The 10,698-nt window shown below is 49.9% G+C and overlaps 1 protein-coding gene and 3 non-coding genes across 4 annotated transcripts in view; all 4 read left to right on the top strand.

Annotated features, from left to right (window-relative positions):
• The first annotated feature begins 7,846 nt into the window (after positions 1-7,846).
• On the top strand, positions 7,847-7,946 carry LOC142594937 (small nucleolar SNORD12/SNORD106). The gene has a single exon (XR_012831639.1). It is a non-coding gene; the product is annotated as a small nucleolar SNORD12/SNORD106 (small nucleolar RNA).
• A 72-nt stretch (positions 7,947-8,018) lies between these two features.
• LOC104026965 (somatomedin-B and thrombospondin type-1 domain-containing protein-like) overlaps positions 8,019-10,698 on the top strand; it is a 39,501-nt gene continuing 36,821 nt past the window's right edge. The window contains exons 1-3 of the mRNA XM_075721268.1: positions 8,019-8,145; positions 9,001-9,136; positions 10,000-10,134. Coding sequence (XP_075577383.1) covers positions 10,049-10,134 — 86 coding nt within the window. The 5' untranslated portion in view covers positions 8,019-8,145; positions 9,001-9,136; positions 10,000-10,048. The remainder of the gene's footprint in view (positions 8,146-9,000; positions 9,137-9,999; positions 10,135-10,698) is intronic.
• LOC142594936 (small nucleolar SNORD12/SNORD106) lies at positions 8,831-8,929 on the top strand. Its single transcript, XR_012831638.1, has one exon. It is a non-coding gene; the product is annotated as a small nucleolar SNORD12/SNORD106 (small nucleolar RNA).
• LOC142594934 (small nucleolar SNORD12/SNORD106) lies at positions 9,831-9,928 on the top strand. Its single transcript, XR_012831637.1, has one exon. It is a non-coding gene; the product is annotated as a small nucleolar SNORD12/SNORD106 (small nucleolar RNA).

Genomic DNA, 10,698 nt, shown 5'->3' with positions numbered 1-10,698 from the left:
TAACAAAATTGTACTTGATTAGAAATGAAAAAAAATTGTAATGCTTTTAAACTTTACTCATTCTCACACTTCCAACTTCACAGTATTTTTTAGCAACCTGCTAATACAGGATGGTTTAGATTTTAAATGTCCCGCGTTAATGATGCAGAAAATACCCTTCACAGAGTATGCTTTCAATATGTTCATTCTCTGCTACCATTCTTTTATTTATCTTTACTGTTTCCAACTGAAAGATAGTCTTTTATGTTTAAATGCTGCTTTTTTTTTTTTAATTGTTATTTTTTCCAGAAGGGAGATTAGCACTCCCAAAGAAGGCAATCCCAACCCTGTGTTCAGGGACAAAACCTCTGATACATTTCATGTCAAAGTCCAAATGCAAAATCTGTTTGGAGGCAACTGGGCACCTCTGCAGACACTAATCCCTGTTCCCCCTTTTATCATGGGTGCAATCTCCCAGATTGCTGTTCTGCCATTTTAAAGCCACAACCAAGTACAACACAGTAGGGATATCTATTGTGGTCTGATTGCTAAGTGTTGCTTTTATTGTTTTCACACAGTAGCTTCGTTTTAACTGAGACGACTATTTAGCTCTTGCCTAGAAAAAACAATTGGGAAAGGAAGGCACCACTGGAAAAATAAATCCATCAGTAGCTTGTTATAAATATGATTCAGTATAACTGTGCTACAAACTGCCATGGCATTTGCATAAAAAGTTTGTAAATTCCCTTTAAAGCTTGTTAAGTAGATAACAGAGGAGCTTATGTATTAAAATGTTGAGCCACCAAGTTATTTAATTACTAAAGTGGATAAAAACTTGAAGAAAATGTGCTACTTCAAACTCACAAAGGCTAAATACATTTAAATAATTGTCTCCCCTAAGTATTCTTAGCAATAACTTGTGCTTTCTCTCGTGCTGTACTAACTTCAAAGGTAACTGGTGCTTTCAGTGGGTGTTTGAACTTCTTGTATCTCCATGCGCTAAAGGGCTGATGTAGAAATCTAATGCTGGTTTTTATTTAAAAGAAAAAAGGTTATTTAAGAGCTTTTACTGTCTAACCCCTCCCCATTCTGCTGGTCCGTAATGGTATGCAGATAGGGAAGAGGTACGTAGATTGAGGTGATAAACTTGGGTCAAATGCAGGCCTCTTGTCCTTCGTCAGTCAGCTGGATAGACCTTCATTGATTTTAATGGCCTTTTGCCGCATGCTGAACATGGTGCACTTCTGTTCAGGCTGGACATTAAACAAAGCTGGTCCCACTTCAAGCATGTGACAAGTGTTCAAACCATCAACGTGCATAAGCTTGCACATACTGCATCTCCAAGTACTTGAGCCCATGGTCCTCTGGGCTACCCAGGAAGGGAATGAACCTTGTGGTTCACAGAGGGATGTTTCCAACTTCCTTGTGAATGCTGCCATTACTTCCCATTTTCTTGTCTGTCAGTATTTTTTGTTGGCACTTTCTTTTGGGAAGCTGTTTTAGCCTGTGGTACACTCATCCCTCCCCTCCTACTAGTGGTTTTACTTCATAAAGACGCTTACTCTCTTCCCCTCCCCTTCTCCCCATGAACCTGTACTCCTTGAAGAGTCCCATCTCTTAAAGCAGGCTTTAAGATTATCTGACTTGCGATGGACAGATTCCTGCATCCATGAGGTCTGTGGAGTATCTTTCCTTTCCTGAGAGACACACATTTCAACAAAATGTTCCATGAGGTGTTCTTCCAAACTCAGGAAGAAGTCAGAGACAGAGCTGTACTCCCAGTCAGGGCTGCGTGGGGTCCCGTGCTCTTCACCTGACTACCCCGGAGTGTTGTCATCCTCAGTGCAAAAAGTGATGTCGTTGAAAGACCACTCCAGGCACTGCTCTGAAGACAGGCCAGCTTCTAGAAGATGCATTTTCTCTTCATCCTGTGCTGCCTACCTCGACACCTCCTGATCCCAAGAAGCCATTAGCAAGGCTTGTGGTGCCTTCCTGGCTGTAGCTAATAATACACTGTTCAGATGAACTAAACTACTGTTTATCTGTTGAACCAAACCATTTCCATTGGAGTTAAACTGAAATGTCTTGTAATGTGTTTGAGTTCCTGCACATGTTCTTTCAACATTGCAGTTGAAAAGCTTGTCCCATGTAAATGGCCTAAAACACCTGGTTATTTTTGCGAGATAAAGAAGGATGTAAACACTTCTGAAGTCACTTTTAAGTTAACACTATATTGGTCTACAATTTCCTTTGTCTTTTTGCTCCATCTCTTTCTGACAGAGCAGTGTCTTTCATCAATGCCTATGTAAAATTAATTTGCTAATAATCAAAGAAGAGTAATCTGTAAGCTGTCAAAGCTCCCTTCTCCCTCCAAAAATGTTTTCTGTATAACCAATAATTTTGCACAATTTTACTGGTGTCATGCAGCATTAGAAGTTGCTGTATCCTCAGTGCAAAGCTGTTAACAAGGCAGTTGCTCATCTAACAGGCATTTATTGTTTCCACATTTTAAATGGTTTATCTGAGCTTGGAAAAACTGTTAAAACATTTTGATCAATTTTAAGGCTAAACCTGAACGGATGCATAAAATCAGCAATGGACCCAGTCCTGCAAGGTGGAGTGCTCTGGCTCACCCTAAGACTCGCTGCAATGGTCATACCCTAAAAAACTGCCTCATCTCTACAGAAGGTTTGTGTTCATCAGAAAAATGAATGTTGGGATCTCTTCCTAAGAGTGCTTTGTGTCCCTGGTGATCCACAGCTCCTGACCTCTAAACCTGCTGCTGCAAACAGTCCCAAAGTTCCTGCTACAGTCACAATGTAGCCATGATGCATTTCTATCATTTTTGGAAGGAAACCCTTGACAGTCTGTAGGAAGAAAAAAAATAGAACTTCATTTATGTGCAAAGAGGCCTATTAAACTGGTAAATCTGAATATATCTCCCTGTTGGGAGTCCCTGACTCAGCTTGGTCATTCACAGTCTTCATTTGTTTCTAGTTTTAGCTGCAGGCTAGAAAAAATCTGGCTCCACAACTAAACTATGGCAGTTTCTCTTACTGCCCTTTAACCCATTCTGTGAATTTTGTGTTTGGAATTTTTCAGAAGACCAGTGTGTGTGATTTGGCAGATGCTCACAAAGATTTTTTTTCAATACCCTGTCAGTGTGCTGACTTATTTTGATTATCATAGTGCTTCACAGTGAAGTTGCTGACCCAACAGTTCAAAGAGATCTTTTCATGGCTTTCTTGATGCATACCTTTTTTTTTTTTAAATTCTATTACAAAATTTTATGCTGAAAAATTACAATTTGTGTTAGAAATTTCCCGAAGGGAGGCATGTGGTTCTGGGTTTTCAGTTTAGGTTATGATGTCAGGAAGTCAGAGGTTGCATCCCAATTAAAGTTTGGATTTCTTCGTATTCAGTTCTGATTTAAAAAAAAAAAAACAACTGAACATAACAATGTAGCAGTTGGCTGCTGGTATGTGAAATGTTTAATCATCCCATGGGATTAACAAGGTCTTGTTTAGCAATTCAGAAGCATTCTTTCATCAAGTTTCCCCTTTCTTGGGCACTAAAGAAAGAATGATTCTGGCTAGCACTCAGTGTTGGCATTTGGAAGAGCCAACAAAAGCATTCTTCAGAAGTTGTGGTGCTGTTAAAAGAAATGCACGTGACTAACTGCCTTTTAACCTCTTACCTTCGCTTTGGCCGCTCTTGTAGCAGAGTAGCTGCTCCTGCAAGAGCAAACACTGGGACACACGACTGGAGCAGCCCAGCCCAGCGTGCTGTGCCTGCGGCTGCAGTCAATAACCACCCTGGGCAAGAAAAGTGCATAGCTGCCCTGTGTGAAGTGCGTGTCCTGCTGGCAAGAGTCCTGCTAACTGGCTGTGAAGCAAAGCTCTAGAGGTCCCTCTGCAAGCGCAAAACAAGGAGAACTGGGACTTGAGTACATTCTGACTTTTGCTGCCTCTTGAGGAACTTCCTCAGTTCAATGAGTCTTGCTACAATGAGCCCTGAGTTGAAGAACTCATCTAGCTAAAGAGATTTTCAACATTGTTCTGCCAAGGAAAATAAAACCCACTGAAATCAAATAAATTCGATGCTAAGCTCTGCTGCAGCTGTTTAGCATCCCAGACCTTCCCATTTTTCCTTCCTTGCCAAGCTAGGCAACACAAATCACATTCACAGTTCCTTTTGCTTGTACATGTGACATGGGTTTGCAGTGTAACAAGATTAGTTTTCCCTGTAACCCTCTTAAAATGTCCTTCCTTTGATTGTCTTTTCATCTTTTGGTGTTCTGGAACTTGGATTAATGGGATTGAGATTTATTCCACAAGCCCTGTTTGATAAGCTGCTTTCAAGAATTACTTGTCTACAAACATGTTTAATTTGGAAAAAACATTTTAATGGTAGCTGAATTATGCAGTGTTATGCCAGACATACTATAAGGCCTATAGATGTACTTGCAGTATGTATGTCTGTAGATACTACTAGACAAGGAGGTGAATAAAACAAGATAGGCTTACTCATTTCAGAGTGCCTAAAATATCTCATGTGGCTTCTCTAGGCAGATTTGCAGAGCCTTGGCTGTATGTTTACAAACTAGCCAACAAATTGACTGCGTGCCTTTTCTTGTTCTCATCACGTTTCAAGCACCATCCTTGAACTACCCCTTCCATTGGTCACACAGGACGTACTCACCTTGCAATCAGCTTGATCTGGTCCCCTTGTCACCGAGCCCCTGTTTAGTTAGCAGAAGCTTGATACCAACGTAACAGCTGGTTTGCTGAATCACTGATGCGACAAGTCACACGATGCTAACACTTCATGCAACTCAGAGTCAGTGACTGCAGCGTGTATTTTACAAACAGAAAAAGCCAAAGCATGGAGCAATTACATGATTTTGAGCTAGCCTAGACCAGAGCTGCTTATTGCAGAACTCAGGATCGTTCAGCTCCAGTGTTTAGCCCAAAAGACAACCCTGCTGATGTAAAACTAGGATATGGCTTTGTGCCTTCCCCTGCCTCTGAAACTTTGACTCCATTTCAACCCCATTTCTTTAGTTGGTCTTATTCCAGTGACAAAAGTTCCTACCTTCCCCAGGAGGTGCTGGGGGGGGTATGTCACGACTGCAGAACATTTCTGAATCACACAGTGGCATCTCCCGCTATACAGTGACCACTGGTGAGGGATGAATCGCTGTGCTTGGCTGGTGTTTCTGAACATGAATAGATGCACGCACTCTGTGTGAGTACAGGACACTGAAAATACCTTCAATGTGTATTCAAGGATGTCTTACATCAGGTCTGGATTCACACCCCATTTCCAAGGTGAATTTATCACTACAAAATCACCGCACACAGCAGTGCTTGGGTTACATGCCAGGCTGTTCTCATTCAAGAGATGTTCATCCTTTCCTCCCATTAGTCAGTGCCAAACTATTTAATGCGACATATTTTGCCTGTCTATGGCCACCTAAAAGCAAAAAAACTGCTACTGAGATGTGTTTCCCAAACTGCTGCAGGCATCCCCCCAGTGACACCAACCCAAGCTGAGACCCGGCCGCACATCAGCAGGGAGCCCGAGGAGCTGGGAGAAGCCCAGTGGCATAAGCGGGCGGCCCCTGCACTAACTGCTCGGGAGCTCCTGCTCTGGATCACGGCTGGATGCTGCCACTGCACTTGCACGTGCCTTTGGGCGAGGTACGAAACATCTCGGAGCCCGCTTTCTTCTTCCCAAGAAGAAAATAGAGACAATTACATTTCCAAAGCCCTACTGGCCCGTCCCGGCAAAGCACTCAGACCTATCGAAGCGCCGAGCCCGGGGAGCCCGCAGCACCCGCCCGGCTCGAACCGGGCCCGGCACACCGCGGGTGTGCCCCAGGCCGCCCCGCGGAGCCGGTGGAGCCGGGCGGGAGGCCTGCAGCCGCCGGCCCCCGGGCAGGCCGCGGGGCCGGGCGAACCGGCGACACCCACCCGCCGCGCCCGCCTTCACCCGTCTCCTCGCACGAAGCCCGGGCACAACATGGGCCCCGGGGCGGGCTGCAGGCTCTGAGGGCGCGCACCGCCATGCGGTGAACGCGGCCAGGCAGCAGCGCCCCGGCCTGCCCTCCACCGCGAAATGGCGGCCGCGCTGCCGGGCGCACCTCACGCCACCTCCGCCGGCTCCGAGCGCGCCTGAGCCCCCGGGGCGTGGACGGCTCCACCCAGCGCCGCCCGCGGCAGCGGGGCCCCCGGCAGCGGAGGAGGGCGGGCAGGAGAGGGGGGCGGCTCCCGCGGGCAGCCCGAGCGGCAACCGCCCGACATGGCGCCGGCGCCCGCCCTCCCGCCTCAGCGCGGGCGGGGCCGGGGCGGGCCCCGCGGCCCCCATAAAGCGCCTGGCGCGGTAGCGATCGCCCTCTTGTTGCGGCGTGGCCGAGGTGGGTGCGGGTGCTGGGGCGGGGGGTGTGGTGGGCAGGCGGCCGGTGGGTCCGGGTTTCTCCCGCTGCCGTTCCCGGCGGCTCTCCCTGCCTGAGCGCCTGCTGGCGGCGTCGCCTCCCTGCCCGCCCGCTGAGGGAGCGGCCGCGCGGGCCGGCGGCATGGCCGCCTCTTCGCCGCTCAGCCGCGGGGGCCCCGTCGGCCCCGTCCCCGGGTGCCCTTCTCCGGGCGCCTGCCGTGTTTCCCGGTGGGCGGCCGCCCCGCCCGGGAGGGTCTGCCCGGAGCTCACCGCGGGGAGGCGGGAGCGTGGCGCAGGGCACCGGGGGCCTCGCTGGTGGAGGCCATGACGGTTTCCCCGTCAGAGCGACACGTTGACTTCGACTGCTGAAGCCAGGTCGCGCCTGAGGCGCCGCGGCCTGCCGTGCGCTGGCGGCCCCGGCGCTGCCTGCCCCGGGCGTTCCGCGCAGGGCGCGGTGCTGCCGTGGGGGCGCTGCCCTGGGGGCGCCGCCATGGCCGGGCCTCTGGCGGGGGGGGCGGTAAGTCCGTGAAGTAACTGTTCCTCGCTTGTTTGAAAATACATACACATAGATATTTTCTTCAGAAGAGTTACTGAGTTGCTTCTGCAGTGCTTTGGCAGGTTAGCGTCCCTGGAGGCTTGACAGCTGCGCAGGCTTGACCGCCAGCCTGGATAGCGCGGGGCCGACAGCAGAGAGGGCTTCCTCCTGCAGCAGCCTGGCAGCCAGGCCCTCTGTGCCTCGCCTCGCTTGCTTGTGTGCAAGGTGGCAGGTCCAGCAGGGCGAGAAATCTGCAGCCTGGGAAGGGCGGTGGGTTTACAGCTCCGAGCCCCGGGCAGGTGCCCCGTGGCCGGAGGGCAGGGGACCAGGCCATGCTGGTGACACACGGGGGCTGTGCTGCAGCCCTGCCCTGGGGCAGAGCTGGCCCGGCTGCGGTGGCTCCTGGGAGGAGGGGCTGGTTCTGGAGCTTTCCTGCCCTGCCCCTTGCTGGGAGGTGTGCAGCCATGTTCGCAGCATGGGCCACGTGGTGCTCGTGGCTGAGCTGTTTCCTCTGCCTGGGGTCTGGCGAATGCAGAGCATTTACTGCTGCGTGCGTGAGCTCCTGCCTTCGCGTTGGGAAGGCGAAAGCCTCATATGGCTGTAAAGGCTGGGCCTGCAAAAGTGCATAACCTGTCCTCTCAGCGTGCCTCCTCCTTTTCTGTTATATCTCTCTTGGCTGCCTTGTGCTCTGCTGTGGAAGCCCTGTACGTCAGTGTTTTTTCTCTAAACTTTTGCAGTATTTCCCTGTCCCATGTGCCTGTTGAGCCTGCCAACCAGCTAGCTCTTTTTGGGGAAGGATTTGCATGAATTCACTCATTGCCTTTTGGTCTGCCACGGGAGGGGGGGGAGCGTGGCACAGCTGCTGTGGGTGTGTAGCCACCTAACTCCTGGGGACTTGCTGGTGTAAGTGATGAGTGACTTTTTTTTCTTTTTTCCCCATCAGAGCGACAGTGTTGATTTCTCACTGTTTAAGCCAGATCATGTCTGATGCACCAGCGGGGAGGTGCTGCTGTGTCCCACAGCCTGGCAAGGCCTGGCACTAACTGTTCCCTTTGGCTTTATTTGTAAGGGCACTGCAAAGGTGTTGAGCCTCTTGGAGACCTGATGTGATGGCTGTAGCTGGCAGTGATCAGCTGTGTGATGAGGGCAGTTGCCTGGTTTGCTCTGCATGGCTGAGCCTCTAGCAAGTATGAAAGGTAAGTCCTTAAAGTATCTGTTGATCACTGGTTTAAATGAAATATAAGGGGGGGGGGGGGAAGACACCTTTCTTTGAGGGAGTTGCTTCCAAAAGTCTTTGTCCCTGGAGACTTGATTGACATGTAAATTTGAGCATTAGCCTAGATATTGTGGAGGTGAAAGCACAGAGGTTTTCCTCACGCAGAAGCATTGCAAAGAGGTCCTTTGTGCCTTGTGTTGCTCCTGTTCAGCATGCCCAAAGTGGCAGGTGTGGCTAGCAAACGGAAACAGCAGGTCAAGGAATCTGCAAGCTGCAGCAGTGCAGGCTGAGCTGGAGCAGGATGGTGATTTACAGCTCTGTCCTCTTTGTTTCCCTGATGCATTGTGTTCAGAGACCTCATTTTAAGGACACCCTGCATGGAGATGCGTGGGTGATCTGCTCAGAGGAGCTGCCCTAGTAAGGGACAGGAACCATCCTGGCTGAAGTTTGTTTGGGAGAGGTGCTTTTGAGCCTCTTCTGCCCTGCCCCTTGCTGGCCAACTTGATGGGAGTGTGGAGGGATTGCAGATGTTCAGTGGTGGCCACGTGTGCATGGCTTTGCCACTTCCTCTGCCATTAGTTCAGTTGGTCCCTGTGGATCTGCTGGGGAGGTGGGAGTGTGGCACAGCTGCTGTGGGTGTGCAGCCACCTAACTCCTGGGGACTCGCTGGTGTAAGTGATGAGTGACTTTTTTTCTTTTTTCCCCATCAGAGCGACAGTGTTGATTTCTCACTGTTTAAGCCAGATCATGTCTGATGCACCAGCGGGGAGGTGCTGCTGTGTCCCGCACCCTGGCAGGGCCTGGCACTAACTGTTCCCTTTGGTTTTACTCACAGGGCTCTGCAAAGGCAGAGGGGGTGTTGAGCCTCTTGGAGACCTGATGTGATGGCTGTAGCTGGCAGTGATCAGCTGTGTGATGAGGGCAGTTGCCTGGTTTGCTCTGCATGGCTGAGCCTCTAGCAAGTATGAAAGGTAAGTCCTTAAAGTATCTGTTGATCACTGGTTTAAATGAAATATAAGGGGGGGGGGGGGGGGGGAAGACACCTTTCTTTGAGGGAGTTGCTTCCAAAAGTCTTTGTCCCTGGAGACTTGATTGACATGTAAATTTGAGCATTAGCCTAGATATTGTAGAGGTGAAAGCACAGAGGTTTTCCTCACGCAGAAGCATTGCAAAGAGGTCCTTTGTGCCTTGTGTTGCTCCTGTTCAGCATGCCCAAAGTGGCAGGTGTGGCTAGCAAACGGAAACAGCAGGTCAAAGAATCTGCAAGCTGCAGCAGTGCAGGCTGAGCTGGAGCAGGATGGTGATTTACAGCTCTGTCCTCTTTGTTTCCCTGATGCATTGTGTTCAGAGACCTCATTTTAAGGACACCCTGCATGGAGATGCGTGGGTGATCTGCTCAGAGGAGCTGCCCTAGTAAGGGACAGGAACCATCCTGGCTGAAGTTTGTCTGTTTGGGAGAGGTGCTTTTGAGCCTCTTCTGCCCTGCCCCTTGCTGGCCAACTTGATGGGAGTGTGGGGGGATTGCAGATGTTCAGTGGTGGCCACGTGTGCATGGCTTTGCCACTTCCTCTGCCATTAGTTCAGTTGGTCCCTGTGGATCTGCTGGGGAGGTGGGAGTGTGGCACAGCTGCTGTGGGTGTGCAGCCACCTAACTCCTGGGGACTCGCTGGTGTAAGTGATGAGTGACTTTTTTCTTTTTTCCCCATCAGAGCGACAGTGTTGATTTCTCACTGTTTAAGCCAGATCATGTCTGATGCACCAGCAGGGAGGTGCTGCTGTGTCCCGCACCCTGGCAGGGCCTGGCACTAACTGTTCCCTTTGGTTTTACTCACAGGGCTCTGCAAAGGCAGAGGGGGTGTTGAGCCTCTTGGAGACCTGATGTGATGGCTGTAGCTGGCAGTGATCAGCTGTGTGTTGAGGACAGTTGCCTGGTTTGCTCTACCACGTGCCCCTCTGGCAGGGGAGAATGGTAAGTCTTTGATCCACCTATGTTCACTGGTTTAAACAAAAAAGAGGGGGGAAAGAACGACTGTTCTGCAAGGGAGTTGCTTCTGCAATGCTTTGACAGGTTAGTGACCATGGAGATTGGACATGTGTAGGTTTGAGCATAGCAGCCGGGGCCCTTTTAGGTGTTGGACCTGAGTATCAACACCTGTTGACATATCCAAGTTTACTTTTACCATCTTTCCTGCAAAGATTAATACCTTGTCACTTACGCACATGAAAATTTTTTCACATGTAATTGATTGCCTTTTAATATTCAGCTGAAGAGCATCTGTCATGATGACTTAAGACTTTTTTCCCCACCAGATTGGCAGTGCTGATGCAAACTTCTGTTTTAGCCCGGTTGACTGATCTGGTTCCACAGATGCAAGATGCTTCAGTTCCTCATGTGGCTGTATATTAAGGCTACATGCCCTTGCAGTTCTGTTGCAGGGAAACTACATGTGTGCTGCATGCTTTGAGGCTGGGCAGCACTGGAGGGTGCTGTCTGCCCATATCATTGTAACACTGATTGTATAACACTATCTGA

Source organism: Pelecanus crispus, chromosome 14, assembly GCF_030463565.1.
Source record: "Pelecanus crispus isolate bPelCri1 chromosome 14, bPelCri1.pri, whole genome shotgun sequence".
In the NCBI taxonomy this organism is placed as follows: domain Eukaryota; kingdom Metazoa; phylum Chordata; class Aves; order Pelecaniformes; family Pelecanidae; genus Pelecanus; species Pelecanus crispus.
The sequence above is the reverse complement of the archived record's forward strand: the minus strand, read 5'-3'. Positions and strand labels throughout refer to the sequence as shown.